The following is a 19,807-nucleotide window of genomic DNA, read 5'->3' as shown; positions in this document are numbered from 1 at the left end:
AATATGCTCGTCTCTTAAACTATGGAGAAAACAAAAAGGAGTTAAAAGCCATTGTTAAGATAATACTAGCTCTTACAATTACCCATGTATTTACCTTTATCGAGATATTTCTTCATATGGCTTCAAGTTACAATCTAATGTCCTTTCATTTCACCTTGCAGACTCTCCTGAGCATTTCTTACAAGGCAGGTCCAGTGGTAACAAGTTTCCTTAGCTTTTGTTTTTCTGAGAATGTCTTAATCTCTCGCCCCTTTTGAAGGACAGTTTTGCCAGATATAGGATGCTTGGTTGACAGTTTTGTTTTGTTTTCCTTTTAGCACTTTGAATACACTGGCTCACTGCCTCCTGGCCTCCAAAGTTTCTGATGAGAAATTGGTTCATAATTTTACTGAGAATACCTTTATGTAATGAATCATTTAGTCATTTCTCTCTTGATGCTTTCAAGAGTTTGTCTTTGGCTTTTGAAAGTTTGATTATAATGTGTCTTGGTGAGGGTCTCTGAGTTCATCTTACTTGGAGTTCATTGAGCTGTTTGGATGTTTATACTCCTGTCTTTCATCAAATTTGGGAAATTTTCAGCCATTATTTGATCAAATATATATTCTCTCTGCTCCTTTCTATTTTCCTTCTGGTACTTCTATAATGTGTATGTTGGTCTGCTTAATGGTGTCAAAATGTTCCTTTAGGCTCTTAGTCCATTTTGTGTTGCTGTTGACAGAATACCTGAGTAGGTAATTTATGATGAACAGAAATTTATTCGCTCACAGTTCTGGAGGCTGGGAAGTCTAAAATCAAGGCGCCAGCATCTGGTGAGGGCCTTTTTGCTGCATCATCACATGGTGAAAAGCGAGACAGTAAGAGAATGAGAGAAAGCACGAAGGGGCCGAACTCATGCTTTTATAACAGCACCAATCCCACCCATGAGAGTGGAGTCCCTGTAGCCTAATTATCTCTTAAAGATCCCACTGCTTAATACTGTCACAATGGCAATTCAATTTCAACATAAATTTTGGAAGGGATAACTTTTTTTTTTTTTTTTTGCGACAGAGTTTCGCTCGTCACCAAGGCTAGAGTGCAAGGGAGTGCAATGGTGTGACCTTGTCTTACTGCAACCTCCACCTCCCGGGTTCAATAAATTCTCCTACCTGAGCCCTCCCAAGTAGCTGGGATTACAGGGGCCCACCACCATGCCCAGTTAAGTTTTGTATTTTCAGTAGAGACAGGGTTTCATGTTGGGCAGGCTGGTCTCAAACTCCTGACCTCAAGTGATCCACCCGCCTTGGCCTCCCAAAGTGCTGGGATTACAGGTGTGAGGCACCACACCTGGCAGGGATAACATTTAACCTATAGCAAGCTATGTTCACTTTTCTTCAATTTTTGTCATTCTGTTCCTTAGACTTAATAATCTCCATTGTCCTATCTTTGCTGATTCTTTTGCTTGTTCAAATCTGCCTTTGAATCTAAGTTTTCATTTTAATTATTGTACTTTTCAGCTCCAGAATTTCCTTTTAAGGTTTTCTGTCTCTTTATTGATATTTCCATTTTGTTCATACATTACTTCCTTGACTTCCTCCACATATTCCTTAGTTTTCTGAGCATCTTTAAGACAGCTATTTAAAAATCTTTGTCTATTAGATCCACAATCAGGACTTTTTCAAAGACATTTTCTGTTGATTTTTTTCCTTTGAATGGGCCATACTTTCCTTTTTCTTCGTATGCCTTATGATTTTTTGTTGAAAATTGGACATTTGAATTTAATAATGTGGTAACTCTTGAAATCCAATTCTCTCCCTTCCCCAGGGTTTTTTGTGTTTTATTATTGTGTGTTTTGTTTTTGTTTTGTTTTTTTATAGGCTATCTCTGTGTCAAGGATCAATCTGAGGTATACACTTAAGTTTTCTTACGTCTTCTCTGAGCCTGCACCTTCCATGTGCATATGCAGTCGCTTCCTATTCTGAATGTGCTAGTCTTTAATGTCTGGCTCTTAAAGGGGAAAAGAGAAAACTAAAATGGGGGTGAGTGTGGGCAATAGCCACCCTCCACTCACCTTTTTTTGAGATGAGTCTCGCTCTGTCACCCAGGCTGGAGTGCAGTGGCACAAGCTTCGCTCATGCAACCTCTGCCTCCCGGTTCAAGCAATTCTCCTGCCTCAGCCTCCTGAGTAACTGGGATTACAGGCGCCCACCACCACGCCCAGCTAATTTTTGTATTTTTAGTAAAGACGGGGTTTCACCATGTTGGTCAGGCTGGTCTCGAACTCCTGACCTCGTGATATGCCCGCCTTGGCCTCCCAAAGTGCTGGGATTACAGGCGTCAACCACCGCACCCGGCCTAATTTTTGTATTTTTAGTAGAGATGGGGTTTCCCCATGTTGGCCAGGCTGATCTTAAACTCCTGACCTCAAGTGACCCTCCCGCCTCAGCCTCCCAACGTGCTGGGATTACAGACATGAGCCACTGCACCCGGCCACAATAGCCCTTTAAATCCCCTGGAAGTCAGTTCAGCTGAGGGGAAGAGGCCTGCAACAATTAGGAGAAGATGCAACAACAATTGCCCCACCTGCCTTTTTTTTTTTTTTTTTTTTTTTTTTTGAGACAGGGTCTCACTCTGTTGCCCAGGCTGGAGTGCAGTGGTGTGATCACATATCACTGTAGTCTCAGCCTCCAGGGCTCAAGGAATTGCCCCCCACGTAGCTGGGACTATTGGTGCATGCCACCACACCCAGCTAATTTTTGTATTTTTTGTAGAGACAGGGTCTTGCTATGTTGCCCAGGCTGATCTCAAACTCCTGGACTCAAGCAATCCACCTGCCTCAGCCTCCCAGAGTGCTAAGATTACAGGCATGACCCACTGTGCCTGGCCCCACCTGCCTCTTTGTCTGTACTTCTGTGATCAGAAGCAGCACTCAGTGACCACAGCATGGATCCCATTATTTGGAGGAAAGGTTCCTCTTTGCTCACCCTGGCTCCTATAAGCTGTGTGCAAGTTTTTCGGGGAAACATATGCACAGCTGCTTGTCATGGGCTTGGTTGGCAGGGAAGAATGGAGAAGCTGTTACTGTGCTAAGGCCTGAAACTGACTGAAATTAACTGTACTTTATTGTCCAAGCTGTCCCTGAAATTTGCAAGCCTTCAATAGACTCCTGAACTCCAAAATAGTTGTATCAGACAGATTCTGCCCGTGCAATTATTGTCTAGGTAAGGAGAAAAGTTCCTGGTGCTTGCTACTCTGCCATCTTCCTACAATCCTCTCTGAGAGTCTATATTTTTAACAATATCACAAGTAATTCTGATGCAGGTCATCTGTGGACCACAATCTGTAAGAATGTCTCATCAAGAGGGAAGCTTTAAACAGGGAATTACTGTCCTGGAGGCTCTTTAATAAAAGAGGTCAAATGACAGACTATTACATATTCAGGTAGGTTTTCTGAGGTCCCCTGAGTGTTCTGTCTTGTGACGAGTAGGGGAGCATTTTCATTATTCAACGGATTTACTGAGCACCTACTATATTCCAGGGACTGTGCTAGGTACTAAGGAATACATGGCAACAGGCAGATGGCCAGGGTTTAAAACAGAAACAGTAAGGGGATGAATAAAACAGAGATTTGGGAACTTTCCTCTACCTGGGATATCTGTGACTTTCACCTTTTAGATGAACAGAAGAGTCGGTAGTCTAACAAGGACCCACAAGTGGCCAGGAGATAGTACTGCAGTACTTAATTTTCAAAGCAAAGGAATGGCACTGGAGCTTTAGTACAGAGGACAAAAGATAATAGAAATTCTAGTACTAGGAAGAAAATAAAAAAAGTCCCTTTGTTTTAAGTCCTATTGGAAGCATTTCAAAAAGACTTTATTCCAGCCGGGTGCAGTGGCTCACACCTGTAATCCCAGCACTTTGGGAGGCCAAGGCAGGCGGATTGCTTGAGGTCAGGAGTTCAAGACCAGCCTGGCCAACATGGTGAAACCACAACTCTACTAAAAATACAAAAATTAGCCGGGCCTGGTGGCACATGCCTGCAATCCCAGCTACTCAGGAGGCTGAGGTGGGAGAACTGCTTGAATGTAGCAGGCGGAGGTTGCAGTGAGCCGAGATTGTGCCACTGCACTCCAGCCTGGGCGACAGAGGGAGACTGCGTCTCAAAAAAAAAAAAAAAAAAAAAAAAGACTTATTCAATTTTACTGACCATCCCTGAACTCCTAAGGATGCTGAGGTGTCTCAGGACCACAATGAACACCACTGTCTGCAGAAAACTAGGCTGAAACTTTACTAACATCAGGAATTTTCTTCTTTAATTAGATTAATTTGCTTTCTTTTTCCCAAATTTTGAATATAATAAAATAATTAAAAGACTCAATTTTAATGTATCTACTTCTCAGCTTATAAAGTTTCAAGTCTTAGGCAAGTTTCCAAATGCAGCACTGGCGAGCATTTCCTGGAAATTTCTCTACTGCTTTTAGGGGAAGGAAGGGAATCACGGATATTAATGAAACTTCTTTCTTGGCTCAGAGATGTAAGTTTTCGGTTTCTTGGAAAGGTTGCCCTAGAAGGCACACTCTTCATGGAGAGAAGGAAGTATGAAGGTAGGAAAAAGAGGTTCCAACTTTCTAGGTTTAATGTGTATTAAATAAGGGAACTTCTGTAACTCTCTTTGATAAAATTCTCAGTTCCTAATGAAAATGTAGTTTCTAATCAAATATATACTTCAATGTTCCTAGGCCTTAAATCTCAGTCAGAGATTTAATTCAGTCCTAAGTCTTAAATCTTTGCCTTAAAGAGAGGCCAAAAGCTCGACACTTACCCACACACATTTTGACATCATTCACAGTGAAGTCTGGATCCGGCATTCTATGAAACAAACACCAGTAAGTATATATGGAAAACACAATTGCTCTAGTAAATGTGAGTTTTTTTTCTTAAAGTACTGAGTACTCCCCAGACACAGTAATATTCACAATCAGGTTTGAAATTATTTTAAAAATATAGGTGATTATATATTTACACATATGCACAGGAAAAAAGAATACATAATAAAATGTTAATGATCTACCTAAGGGTGGTAGATTTCAGGAGATTTAAATTTGTTGTTTTTTTTTTTTGGTTCATCTAAATTTTCTCATTTACCTCTAATATGAAACACTTGTGTATCAAAAGAAAAGCATATACTTTTAAAACAAAGTGGGAAATTATTTTCAATTACTATTGTTTTGGGTTATCAATGCCACCACTGTTTATAGCCCTGGGTGTAACGAGGCCATTTTGCAACTACATCCAGCCAGGCTGAAAACACTTACTTTATTCCGAGTCCATCAGAATTCTTGAAAATCAGAGGATCTCTCAAGCCACCCCGCTGAATATACTCTACATTAAAATCTGTCACCATAGGAAAATAATTATTAGAAAGATAAGTGGTATAATTAAAAACGATAAAAGGACCATAAAAAGGATCCTAAGTAATACCGTATAAATGGTGTTTGTTAATCTGTGTATATAGTTATGCTGTTAGTCAATAAAATATATGCTTAGTAAGAAGCATCTCTTAGAAAATATGGAGAGCACATTGAGAAGCAAGGCTTGAGGGGTTTTCCAAGTCTATATATTTCCACAGGAAATTTAGAGCTTAAATAATATGGGGATAGGACTACTAATAGTGAGTCATCTTATAAATGCTAAACAGAAATTATCATCACCCTGTCTCTGAAGAGTTAAAAAAAAAAAAAAAAAAAAAGGGCCAGGTGTGGTGGCTCATACCTGTAATCCCAGCACTTTGGGAGGCCAAGGTGGGCAGATCACCTGAGGTCAGGAGTTCGAGACCAGCCTGGCCAACATGGCGAAACCCTGTCTCTACTAAAAGTACAACAACAAAAAAAATGAGCCGGGTGTGGTGGCACATGCCTGTAATCCCAGCTACTCATGAGGCTGAGGTAGGAGAATTGCTTCAACCTAGGAGACGGAGGTTGCAGTGAGCCGAGATCGCACCACTGCACTCCACCCTGGGTGACACAGCAAGACTCCGTCTCCAAAAAAAAAAGTAAACAAAACATTAATTTTGACCACTACAATACATATATGACATCCTTGTCAGTTTGCCAAGGATCAAAGATGCATGGTGCGCATGGAATCCCACCCTCAGTTTTGGTGGGGTAGATATATACATAAAAGGATTTCTATTGTACTATTTTTAATTAAGTTTAAACCAAGGGATAGAAGAAGGAGGAAGAGGCCATTAGGCAAAAAAATCCAACAATACTCCTGCCCTAATAAAAAGATTACTTCTAATATAGGAGAGAATGACTCACAGGGTGGGAGGACTGGGGGATAAGTGCATGCAAATGGCATTGTATAACAAGAGAAAATAGATAGATAACATCAACAGGCAATATTTTAGCTGGATAAAGGCTAAACCCCCAATGCTCAGAGTCTATGGCTTCCCACATCAAAGGACTGTATGCTGGAACCAAAACAATACTGACCTTTTCCTTCCATAAAAGTAACAAAATTGGCATTATATTTGTTGGTGTGCAGTTTCTCTTCCAAGTCAAAAGTTCTTTTTCCTTCAATTTCATCATCTGAAATGCCATCATCTTCATAGCGTCGTCGCATGGTACCACGCTAGGAAAGAAAGGAACACACTGATGAAATCATGCACTTTTTCATGCCTACCTACAAGTGGTCATAGATTTCCCTACATGTGCAAAGTGCTACTTTCAAACTCAGTTGCTATTTTCCTTGCCTTATGGATCTTTTCTTTCTCTCAAGATAGCTGATATTCTCAGAATCCACAGAATATAATGAAGTTTCAATGAGCCACTGGGTCCTCTATGAATTTTACCCTTGCTAATTCTTTAAGCCTAGAGATATAAATTCACAAAAACAGGACCAAAGAGGGTCTACTAAATATTTCATTTGTCTATCACTGTTTATCAGAGTGGGCACAAACTGTCTTCATAGAAATTTCAAGCCAGGATACAAAATATAATTTTTTCACAGGGAGAGCTGTATTTAAAATTAGCTTGGTAAAGCAATCTCAAAAACAGACATTTGAATGAATGGATCAAAAACCCTTGTCTCAGATAAAGGAAGAAAGTTAATCTAAATAACAGCATTCCAGGCCGGGTGCGGTGGCTCACGCCTGTAATCCCAGTACTTTGGGAAGCAGAGGCAGGCGGATCACCTAAGGTCGGGAGTTCGAGATTAGAGACCAGCCTGACCAACATGGAGAAACCATGTCTCTACTAAAAATACAAAATAAGCTGGGCGTAGTGGCACATGCCTGTAATCCCAGCTACTCAGGAGGCTGACGCAGGAGAATCGCTTGAACCTGGGAGGTGGAGGTTGCAGTGAGCCAAGATCGTGCCATTGCATTCCAGCCTGGGCAACAAGAGCAAAACTTCGTCTCAAAAAAACAAAACAAAACAAAACAAAAAAAACCCAGCATTCCAAATAGCACACCATCAATATTTAGTTTTAAAGATAACATGTCTTTCCAAAGAAGATATACAAATGTACAATAAGCACATGAAAAATGCTCAATTTTCATTAGTCATTAGAAAAATGCAAACCAAAAACCACAATGAAATACCACTTTATACCCACCAGAACGGCTATCATCAAAGAGATAAACAATAACAAGTGCTGATGTGAATGCAGATCAACTGGAAGCCTCATACATTGCTGGTGGGAATGTAAAATGGTGCAGACACTGGTAAACAGTTTGAAAGTTTCTCAAAAAGTTAAACAAAGTTATCGTACGACTTAACAATTCTGCTCCTAGGTATATAACCCAAAGAACTGAAAACATACGTTCTTCTTTTCAAAACAAAAGCTTATACACAAATGTTTACACTAGTGTTATTCACAACAGCCAAAAGATAGAAACCACCCAAATGTCAATCAACTGATGAATGGATTAACAAAATGTGGTATACCTATACAATGAGATATCATTTAACCACAAAAAGGAATGAAATAACGCTATGTGCCATGACATAGATAAACTCTGAAAACATTATGCCAAATAAAAAAAAAGCCAGTCATAAAAGACCACATATTGTATGACTTCATTTAAATAAAATGTCTAGAATAGGCAAATCCATAGAGACAGAAAGTAGATTCATAGTTGCCAGGGGCTAGAGAAAATGAAGAATGGGAGAAGTGACTGTTAATAGTATGGGTTTTTTTCAAGAGCAATGAAAATGTTCTGGAATTAGATAGTGGTATTTGTACAACCCTGTGAATATACTAAAAACCACTGGATTGTACACTTTATTTTACTTTTTATTTTCTGAGATGGGGTTGTGCTCTGTCGCCCAGGCTGGAATGCAGTGGCTCCACTAAGGCTCACTGCAACCTCAACCTCCTAGGCTCAGGTGATCCTCCCACCTACAGCCTCCCATAGCTGACACCACCAGTGCACACCACCACACCCAGCTGATTTTTTTATTTTTAGTAGAGACAGGGGTTTCCCATGTTGGCCAGGCTGGTCTCGAACTCCTGTGCTCAAGCGATCTGCACGCCTCAGCCTTCCAAAGTGCTGGGATTACAGGCTTCAGTCACTATACCCAGCTGACTTGTATACGTTAAATGAGGAGACTGTATGGTATGAGAATTCTATCTAATAAGCAGTCACTTTCAAAATGTTGCTTATACTGCAAGTTTACCTTTTAATACAGTCATGCACAGTATAATGACATTTCAGTCAATATATATTAACTGCATATATATGACAGTGTTCCCATGAGATTACAGTAGAACTAAAAAATGCCTATCTCTTAGTGACACTGTTGCCGTCAGGACATCATAGCACAACACATTACTCTCGTTTGTGGCAATGCTTGTGTAAATCTAACTGTGCTGCCAGTCATGTAAAAGTGTAGCACATACTGTTAGGAATAGTACATAATAAATGACTGTGTACCGGTTTATATATTTATTATTCTGTGCTTGATCATTATTTTAGCATGCATTCCTTCTACTTTTTTTTTTCTTAATATTAACTGTGAAACAGCCTCAGGGAGGTCTCTTAGGAGGTATCCAAAAGAAGGCATTGTTATCACAGGAGATGACAGCTCATCTGTGTTACTGTGCCTGAAGATCTTCCAGTGGGAAAAGATGTGGAGGCGGAAGACAGTGATAATGATGCCGCTCTGTGATACTGATGACCCCGACCCTCTGCAGGCTGATGTGTATGTTTATGTCTTGGTTTTTAACAAAAAAGTTTTAAAAAGTTAAAAAAAAAACTTTAGTAGACAAAAGCTTATAGAATAAGGATATAAAGAAAATGCTTTTGTACAGTGGTATAATGTATCTGTGTTTTAAGCTAAGTATTATTACAAAAGTGGAAAATTAGAAAATGTTCAAAAGTATATAAAGTTAAAAAGTTACAGACTAAGCTTAGTTTTATTACTAGTAGTAGTAATATTTTTTTGAGACGGAGTCTTGCTCTGTTGCCCAGGCTGGAGTGCAATGGAGTGATCTCGGCTCTCTGCAACCTCCACCTCCCGGGTTCAAGCGATTCTCTCGCCTCAGCCTCCCGAGTAGCTGGGATTCTCTCGCCTCAGCCTCCCGAGTAATATGCCCGGCTAATTTTTGTATTTTTGTAGAGACTGGGTTTCGCCATGTTGGCCAGGCTGGTCTTGAACCCCTGACCTCAGGTGATCCGCCCACCTCAGCCTCCCAAAGTGCTGGGATTACAGGCGTGAGCCACCGTGCCCAGCCTAGTTTATTATTGAAAAAAAAAAATTTATAAATTAAAAAATAAAACACTGTTCATAAAATCTACAAAAGTGTCTTAGGCCCTCACATTTACTCACTATTCACTCACTGACTCACTTAGAGCAACTTTCAGTCCTGCAAAATCCATCACAAGAAGTGCCCTATACAGGTATACCATTTTTTTTGCCTTTTATACCATATTTTCACTGTACCTTTTCTATGTTTAGATACACAAATATTTACTGGCATGCTATAACTGCCTATAGTATTCAGTACTGTAACATGCTATACAGATTTGTAGCCTAGAAGCTATAGGATATACCATATAACCTAGGTGCGTAGTAGGCTATACCACCTAGGTTTGTGTAAGTACACTCTAGATTGTTAGTACAATGATGAAATTGCCTATACACTTCTCAGAACATATCCCCATTGTTAAGCAATGAATGATGGTATTTTACTTTAGCCAGTGTTAAAATTTGCTGAAATTTATTGAATACATACCCAACAGGAAACTGGATGTGCCAGTGGTAGTGGTAAGGATAAAGTCACTCTACCTTTATCTGTGCTAAGAACACCAAATCTAGAATTTAAAGCTAAGTATTGATGATCTAGAATTGATTACATAGCACCTGAATCTACATAAACACGTATGAAAATGAGACACTGGAGATAGGTCTCTTAGGGAGTAGAAGTCTGTGAAAGGGCAGAAATAAGTCATAAAAAATGAAAGAAATAAACTTGACTATTACATACCAGAGGAAAGCAAGATTCAACTTACCAGTTTTAGGCAAAAACACAGAAGGGAAATCCAGTATCTTTTCCATATTTAGTAAAAAGCCTTAGAACACTCTCTTACCTAGTAACTTGGCTGCCACAAATCACAGTTCAAAAGCCAAAAGAAGGTTTAATTTTGATAAGACTTCACTGACACCAATAATGCCATCATCATTCAAAGTATTTTTAGGTATCTTTTGGTGCAGGGCAGGGTGTTCACTGACAATTCCTAACATTGTTTTCCCCAAAAACATCATCCAGTTCTCTCCCTCACCTTATTTTGTATATGTGTCTCTGAAGAACTACAAAAGATGAGTTCCAAGCACATTATAAAGCAAGAGCAATGCTACTAGAATAAGTATAGTTTCCCAGAATCACTTTTAGAAAGCACTCACTTGCATTTTTAGTTCTAATATGCTTGTTTTAAAAATTCCTCATGTTTTCAAACCTCAACCTTTTTATTAGGTCTACCATAACTGATTCTTCTTCACTCAGGAGAAAGTAATCATCTTGATTATCCCAACATTTCTAATATGATAGGCAAAAAGTTCCCCTGATCTTTTTCATGCTTTTCTTCTCCTTAAATTCTTCCATTTACACCTTCAATAGGGAGAATGTAAGGATACAAGGAAGGCTTCTGTCTCCAAGCCATTCCCATTTATTAAAGACAACAGAAAAATGAATTTGAATTCCTGATCTCTTTTTGATTATTGCAACTGGAAAGTTGGCAACAGTGTGAAAATTACGTGTGTGTGTGCTGGTTTTTTTCGGAGACAGAGTCTCTGTCATCTAGGCTGGGGTGCAGTGGCACGATCACAGCTCACTGTAGCCTTGACCCTTGACCTCCTGGGCTCAAGTGATCCTCCAACCTTGGCCTCCCAAAGTGCTGGGATTACAGGTGTGAGCCACCACACCTGGCCTGTGTGAATTTTAACACTGTCAAGGATGTCTGTTTTTCCTGTATCCTATCTTAATGTAAACCCTAGTCAAAGTAAGCTTCTATAACATATCTCATAAATGCTTTAAAAACATTCAATCCTCACAGTAACCCTGGATATCAGTAGGCAATAACACAATCTCTGCTATAGGTGAAACCCAAAAGGTAAGGCCACTTTAACAGTAAGGAAATCAGCTACTGATTTCCTCTAGCCCATCAACATTACCAAATAATACAAATTGGCTTACTAGCATGCTATGCTTTTATTCTAGATGCTTTTCATATACGTGATTTTAGGCAGCCTAAAGGGAGTTACTGGCTTTCTGTAGGTACCAGTCCTCACTAGGCCCAGTGTCACAGTAAGTAACAAGTATAAACTGAACAATGACATCATTTCAACCATATTTCCTCTCAAAAGCAATTTGCATTTCCCAGGGTTAACAGGGAATTGTATTCCTGAATAACCAACAACAAATTACTTTATTCTACTTAGATGACCAAATAATATAGCAAAATCGGCCGGGCGCGGTGGCTCACGCCTGTAATCCCAGCACTTTGGGAGGCTGAGGCGGGCGGATCACGAGGTCAGGAGATCGAGACCATCCTGGCTAACACGGTGAAACCCCGTCTCTACTAAAAATACAAAAAACTAGCCGGGCGTGGTAGCGGGCGCCTGTAGTCCCAGCTACTCGGGAGGCTGAGGCAGGAGAATGGCGTGAACCCGGGAGGCGGAGCTTGCAGTGAGCCGAGATCGCGCCACTGCACTCCAGCCTGGGCGACAGAGCGAGACTCCGTCTCAAAAAAAAAAAAAAAAAAAAAAATTCACCATTCCCAGTTTAGTCGTAATTAACTATATAAAGTGGTTAAAATGGCCACATAAATGGAATACTTAGATTAACTCAAGTACTGGTAGTTAAGTCAAACTGCAGGAGTATTAGTTATATCACTCTCCTAGGTGGTGAGCAGAAGAAATATGAGGAAGCAACACTAGATGCAAGTAGGTATTCATCTATTAATCATTCTATAGAAATTTCTGACATTCTTTTCTAAAGCTGCCAGAAAATAGAATAGTGGAAAGGGTATTTTCTCAAACTGTCTATGTCAGACATTTAAAAAGTAAAAAAGCAGGTAAGAGTTGGGAAATCAGAACTTTTGAGCAGAGAATATTCACTGAGTCAGTAACAATATGTCTGAGTTATCTAGAAAACTAGAATAAGCTGAGAGAGACTGTTTTTAGGAAACGGTTTCTTTCTTTCTTTTTTTTGAGACAGAGTCTTGCTCTGTCGCCCAGGCTGGAGTGCAGTGGCGCAATCTCAGCTTACTGCAACCTCTGTCTCCCAGGTTCAAGCAATTCTCCTGCCTCAGCCTCCCAAGTAGCTGGGATTACTGGCACATGCCACCACGTCCAGCTAATTTTTGTATTTTTAGAAGAGACAAGGTTTCGACATGCTGACCAGGCTGGTCTCGAACTCCTGACTTCAGGTGATTTGCCTGCCGTGGCCTCCCAAAGCGGGCATGGTGGCTCATGCCTGTAATACCAGCAATTAGGGAGGCTGGGGTTGGAGGATCACTTTCTGAAGCCAGGAGCTCAAGACCAGCCTGGGCAACATACCAAGACCCTATCTTATTAAAAAAAAAAAAATTGTTTAAATTAGTTGAGCATGGTAATGTGCGCCTGTACTACTCAGGAGACTGGGACAGCAGGATTGTTTGAGCTCAGGAGCTTGAGGCTGCCATGAGTTATGATGGGGCTACTGCACTCCAGTCTGGGCAGCAGAGCCAGACCTTGCCTCAAAATAAATAAATAAAAAGAAAAATAATAAAAATAAAAACCAGGCTAAGTGCAGTGGCTCACACCTGTAATCTTAGCACTCTGGGAGGCCAGGGCGGGCGGATGACTTTGGCCCAGGAATTCAAGACCAGCCTGGTTCATGGCAAAACCTGTCTCTTCTAAAAATACAAAAACTGGCTGGGCATGGTGGCTCACACCTGTAATCCCAGCACATTGGGAGGCCAAAACAGGCTGATCATTGAGGTCAGGAGCTGGAGACCAGCCTGGCCAATATTGCAAAACCCCTTCTCTACTAAAAATACAAAAATTAGGCCAGGAACGGTGGCTCACGCATGTAATCCCCACACTTTGGGAGGCCAAGGCGGGCGGATCACCTGAGGTAGGGAGTTCAAGACCAGCCTGACCAACACGGAGAAACCCCGTCTCTACTAAAAATACGAAATTAGCCAGGCATGGTGGTGCATGCCTGGAATCCCAGCTACTTGGGAGGCTGAGGCAGGAGAATTGCTTGAACCCGCGAGGCAGAGGTTGCAGTGTGCTGAGATCGCGCCACTGCACTCTAGACTGGGCAACAAGAAACTCTGTTTCAAAAGAAAAACAAACAAACAAACAAAAAACTGAGGTGGGAGGATCTCCTAAGCCTGGAGAGGTCCAAGCTGCAGTGAACTGTTACAGCACCACTGCACTCCAGCCTGGGTGACAGGGTGAGAGACCTTGTCTCAAAAAAAAATAAAAATAAAAACCAGTGCATCACATTATGTCTATAAATATTCCATAATTTTTTTCTTTTCTTTTTTGAGATGTGGTCTTGCTCTGCCTCAAAAATAAAAAAAAGAGAAAAACATACTTAATGGTGAAAGACTGAAAGCTCTCCCCCTAAGATTAGGAACAAGACAAAGATATGTTTATTCCCCACTTCTATTCAAAACTGTATTGAAGTTTCTAGCTAGGGCAATTAGGCAAGAAATTTCTAGCTATGGCAATTAGGCAAGAAAAAGAAAAGTTTGGAAAGGAACAAGTAAAACTACATCTATTCACAAATTACATGATCTTGTACACAGAAAACTATAAGGAATCCACACACACACACACACAAACTATAAGAGCTAATAAAATCAGTTCTATTTCTATATACTAGCAATAAAAAATCCCAAGATGAAGTTGAAAAAAAAATCCATTTATAATAGCATTAAAAAAACTAAGGAATAAATTTAACAAGATAAGTACAAGACTTATATACCAGAAAGCTACAAAGCATTGTTGAAGGAAATTAAATGGTAGCTAAATAGAAAAATGTCCTGTGTTTATGAACTGAAAGGCCTTATTAAGATGGCAATACTCTCCCAAATTTATCTTCCAATTCAAAGCAATTCTTATCAAAATCACAGCTTTTTTTCTTTTTGGCAGAAATTAGCAAGATGATCCTAAAATTCATATGGAAATACCAGCAAACCAGAATAGTCAAAACAATCCTTAAAGAGAACAAAAGAAAGCTAGGAGGATCACTTGAATCCAGGAGTTCAAGACCAGCCACTGCCTCTACAAAAAAAAAAAAATATATATTAGCCAGGAGTGCTGGTGTGTGCTTGTAGTCCCAACTCCACAGGAGGCTGAGGTAGAAGGATGGCTTGAGTCCAGGAGGTTGAGGCTGCAGTAAGCCGTGTTCACGCCACTGAACTCAGCCTGAATAACAGAGTGAGATCCTGCCTCCAAAGAAAAAAGAAGAGTGAAGAACTCACTATAAAACTATAGTAATTTCAAAACTTACTATAAACGTATAGTAATCAAGACTGGGTGGTACTGGTGTTTAAGGAGAAACATATAGATTGATGGAACAGAAAGGAGAATGCAGGCATAAACTCTTACACTTACAGTGAATTGATTTTCAGTAAGCATGCCAAGACCAGGAGCAGTGGCACATGCCTGTAATCCCAGCACTTTGGGAGGCCAAGGCGGGCGGAACACTTGAGATGAGGAGTTCAAGATCAGCCTAGCCAATATGGTGAAACCCCATCTCTAATAAAAATACAAAAATTGGCTGGGCATGGTGGCGCATGCCTGTAATCCCAACTACTTGGGAGGGTGAGGTAGGAGAATCACTTGAACCCAGGAGGCTGAGGCTGCAGTGAGCTGAGATCGTGCCACTGCATTCCAGCCTGCGGGCAACAGAGCGAGACTCCATCTCAAAAAAAAGAAAAAGAAAAAAAAAAAAAAACATGCCAAGACAATTCAATGGAAAAAGTCTTTTTAAGAAACTGTGCTGGGACAACCAGATATGAACATGTCAAAGAATGAAAGTGGACCTCTACCTCACACCACACACACAAAAATTACTTTAAGATGAATGAAAAGCTTAAATGAAGGATCTAAAACTAAAAAATTCTTAGAAGGTCATATGTTGTAAATGTCATGACTCTGGATTAGGCAATGGTTTTGGGGGTTTTTCTTTTTCTTTTTCTTTTTGAGACAGGGTATCACTATAGCCCAGGCTGGAGTACAGTGGCATGATCTCGGCTCACTGCAACCTCCGCCTCCTGTGTTCAAGTGATTCTCCTGCCTCAGCCTCCCGAGCAGCTGGGACTACAGGTGTGTGCCACCACATCTGGCTAATTTTTGTGTTTTTTTATAGAGATGGGGTTTCACCATGTTGGCCAGGCTGGTCTGGAACTCCTGACCTCAAGCGATCCACCCACCTCGGCCTCTTTTCAAAGTGCTGGGATTTTTGTTTTTCTTTAAGAGACAGCGTCTCACTCTGTTTCCCAGGCTGCAGTATAGTTGTACAATCATAGTTCACTGCAGCCTCAAACTCCTGGGCTCTGGCAATCCTCCTTCCTCAGACTCCCAAGTAGCAAGGACTACAAGCCGCTGCCACCATGCCTGGCTAATTATTTTTTGTGGAGAGGGGTTCTCGCTATGTCGCTCAGGCTGGTCTTGAACTCCTGGCCTGAAGCAATCCTCCACCCTGAGCCTCCCAAAGCACCAGGATTACAGGAGTATGGGTGTGTGCCACTGTGCCTGGCCTAGTTAACGGTTTCTTAGACATTACACCAAAAGCAAAATTTAACTGTGACTTCCTCAAACCTTTTATGCTACAAAAAACAGTTAAGAAAGTAAAAAGATAATCTATAGAATAGGATTTTCTCCCATTTGCAAATCATATATCGAATAAGGACCCATTATCTACGATATTGAAAGAAGTATTATAACTCAAGAATAAAAAGGACAAAAAAATGGACAATTTAAAGATGGGCAAAAGATCTGAATAGCTATTTCTCAAAGACATACTAGTCAATAAGTATATGAAATACTATTATAGTAATTAGTTCAACATCATTAGTCATTAAGGAAATGCAAATCAACACCACAATGAGACACCACTTCATACCTACTAGTCAGATAAGTGTTGGTAAGGAGGTGGAGAAAGTGGAACCCTCATCTGCTGCTGGTGACAATGCAAAATAGCACAGCAATCCCTATGGAAAACAATCTGGCAGTTTCTCAGATTGTTTAAACATAAAATTGCCATATGACCCAGGAATTTCCACTCCTAGGTCTCTATCCAAGAGAAGGAAAACATACATCTACACAAAAACTTGCACATAAACGTTGATAGTAACATAATTATAATAACCAAAAGGTAGAAAGCACCCAAAGATCCATCAACTGATGAATAAATAAAATGTAGTATATTCACACAATGGAGTATTGTTTAGCAACAAAAGGGAATTAATTACTGATAAATGCTACAACCAAAAACATCATGCTCAGTGAAAAAAGCCAGTCACAAAAGACCACATATGATTCCATTTATATGAAATATCCAGAATAAGTACATTCACAGATACGGAAAGTAAATTAGTGGCTGCCAGGGGCTGGGAGGCAGGGAGATGGGCAATAAATGCTAAATGTGTACTGGGTTTCTTTGGGGTAATGAAAGTGTTCTGCAATTATATAGTGGTGACTGATGTTCGCACAATTTTGTGAATATACTAAAAAACATTGAATTGCATACTTTAAAAGAGTGAATTCTATGGCACATAAATTTTGTCTCAAAAAATAATTGGCAAGCCAGGCAGAGTGGGATGCACTTGTAGTCCTAGCTACTCAGGAGGATGAGGCAAGAGAATTGCTTGAACCCAGGAGTTGGAGGCTGTAGTGTGCCATGAATAGCTACTGCACTCCAGCCTGAGCAACTTAAAAAGATTCAGGCCGGGCGCAGTGGCTCACACCTGTAATCCCAGCACTTTGGGAGGCTGAGGCGGGCGGATCACCTGAGGTCAGGAGTTCGAGACCAGCCTGGTCAACATGGTGAAACCCCGTCGCTACTAAAAATACAAAAACTAGCCTGGCGTGGTGGTGTGCGCCTGTAATCCCAGCTAGTCTACTCGGGAGGCTGAGGCAGGAGAATCACTGGAACCCGGGAGACAGAGGCTGCAGTGAGCCGAGATCGCGCCACTGTACTCCAGCCTAGGCGACAGGGCAAGACTCCGTCTCAAAAAAACCAGATTCAGTCACTATATAATAATAATAATAATAGTAGTAGTAGTAAAAAAAAAAAAAAAGTGGCAACCTGTTTTTTGTTGGTTTTTCTTTTTTTGAGATTTTCTCTCATCCTGTTGCCCAGGCTGGAGTGCCGTGGCGTGATATCAGCTCACTGAGACCTCTGCTTCCTGGGTCAAAGTGATTCTCATGTCTCAGCCTCCCGAATGGCTGGGATACCAGCTGTGTGCCACCACATCCGGCTAATTTTTTATTTTATTTTTTTGAAACTGAGTCTCGTTCTGTTGCTCAGGCTGGAGTGCATGGAGTGCAATGGTGCGATCTTGGCTCACTGCAACCTCCGCCTGCCGGGTTCAAGTGATTCTCCTGCCTCAACCTCCGGAGTAGCTGGGATTACAAGCACCAGCCACAATGCCCAGCTAATTTTTATATTTTTAGTAGAGATGGGGGTTCCACCATGTTGGCCAGGCTGGTCTTGAACTCCTGACCTCAAGTGATCTACCCACCTTGGCCTCCCAAAGTGCTGGGATTATAGGTGTGAGCCACTGCGCCCAGTCTAATTTTTGTATTTTTAGTAGAGACGGGGTTTCACCATGTTGGCCAGGCTGATCTCAAACTCCCAACCTCAGGTGATCCGCCCTCCTCAGCTTCCCAAAGTGCTGGGATTACAGGCGTGAACCACCGCACCCAGCCATAATAAGCAGTCTGAAAAAGGATAAAAGGTAATGCTATATATATATATATATACATACACACACACACACACACACACACGTGTATGTGTCTATATATGTGTGTGTGTGTGTGTGTGTGTGTATATATATATATATTTTTTTTGAGACACAGTTTCACTTTTGTTGCCTAGGTTGGAGTGAATGGAGTGAAATGGTGTGATCTTAGCTCATTGCAACGTCTGCCTCCCAGGTTCAAGTGATTCTCCTGCCTTAGCCTCCCAAGTAATTACAGGCATGTGCTACCACACCCCGCTAATTTTGTATTTTTAGTAGAGACAGGGTTTCACTATATTGGTCAGGCTGGTCTTGGAACTCCTGACCTCAGGTGATTGACTCACCTCGGCCTCCCAAAGTGCTGGGATTACAGGTGTGAGCCACCACGCCAGGCTGCAATGTACATATTTAAGAAAATCAATGTATTTTTATAATATTAGAATAAGGGTTGATGTAGTCCAAGAGAAGGCACACTTGTTTAAGAACATTTTTTTAGACGGCACAATCTTTCTAAACAATTTCCATAGCCATTAAAAAAAAAAAAAAGCAGGTACTTTATTTAATTAACTAGTATAATATGCCAGGAATGCAAAAGCAGCTTGTTAAGAGAATTTCAGCTCCATCTATAAATATAATTCACCACCTAACCAGATTAAAGGAGAAAAATTACATGATCATCTAGATCTGTGCTGCCCAATACAGTATCATTTTCAAAAAGTCCTCCCTATACAGGGTGTGGTGGCTCACACCCGCAATTCCACCTCTTTGGAAGGCAGAGGCGGGAGGAATGCTTGAGACCAGCTTGGGCAACATAGCAAGACCCTGTCTTTACACAATATACATATATTTTTAATTAGCTGGGCAAGGTGGCACATGCCTCTAGTCCCCAGCTACTCAGGAGGCTGAGATGGGAGGATCGTTTGATCCCAGGAGTTTAAGGCCGCAGTAAGCTATGATCAGGCCACTGCATTCCAGCTTGGGCAACAGAGTGAGACCTCTCGTCTCAAAAACAAAAACAAAACCCTTGCCCCACTGCTAGCCACATGTAGCTAACCGGATTTAAATTAATTACGATTAAATATATTTTCAACAAATGATACTGGCAAAACTAGATATCCACATGCAAAACAATGAAGTTAAATCTTACTTTCCTTACACCATATACCAAAACAACCTTCAAAATGGATCAAATGCTGGGCTCATGTGTGTAATTCCAGAAACTTGGGAGGCTGAGGCAGGAAGATCGCTGGAGTCCAGGAGTTCAAGACCAGCCTGGGCAACATAGTGAGACCTCTTCTCTACAAAAAAATTTAAAAATTAGCCAGAAGGGCCAGGCGAGGTGGCTCACACCTGTAATCCCAG

The 19,807-nt window shown here is 40.9% G+C and overlaps 1 protein-coding gene across 5 annotated transcripts in view; it reads right to left on the bottom strand.

The window, feature by feature from the left end:
- KDM2A (lysine demethylase 2A) overlaps nt 1–19,807 on the bottom strand; it is a 144,678-nt gene that overhangs the window by 72,481 nt on the left and 52,390 nt on the right. For 4 of the 5 annotated variants that reach the window (XM_063783124.1, XM_001172828.6, XM_016946467.3 and 1 more), the window contains 3 exons: nt 6,471–6,609; nt 5,292–5,370; nt 4,799–4,845 (listed from right to left, as the gene is read on the bottom strand). In XM_063783124.1, the coding sequence (XP_063639194.1) occupies nt 4,799–4,845; nt 5,292–5,370; nt 6,471–6,600 (256 nt within the window). In that variant the 5' untranslated portion in view covers nt 6,601–6,609. Of the gene's footprint in view, nt 1–94; nt 825–4,798; nt 4,846–5,291; nt 5,371–6,470; nt 6,610–19,807 lie in introns of those variants that run through there. The other variant, XM_016946469.4, reaches the window with a different exon arrangement.

The sequence above is a fragment of the Pan troglodytes genome, chromosome 9 (genome assembly GCF_028858775.2).
Source record: "Pan troglodytes isolate AG18354 chromosome 9, NHGRI_mPanTro3-v2.0_pri, whole genome shotgun sequence".
Classification (NCBI taxonomy): Eukaryota; Metazoa; Chordata; class Mammalia; order Primates; family Hominidae; genus Pan; species Pan troglodytes.
The sequence above is the reverse complement of the archived record's forward strand: the minus strand, read 5'-3'. Positions and strand labels throughout refer to the sequence as shown.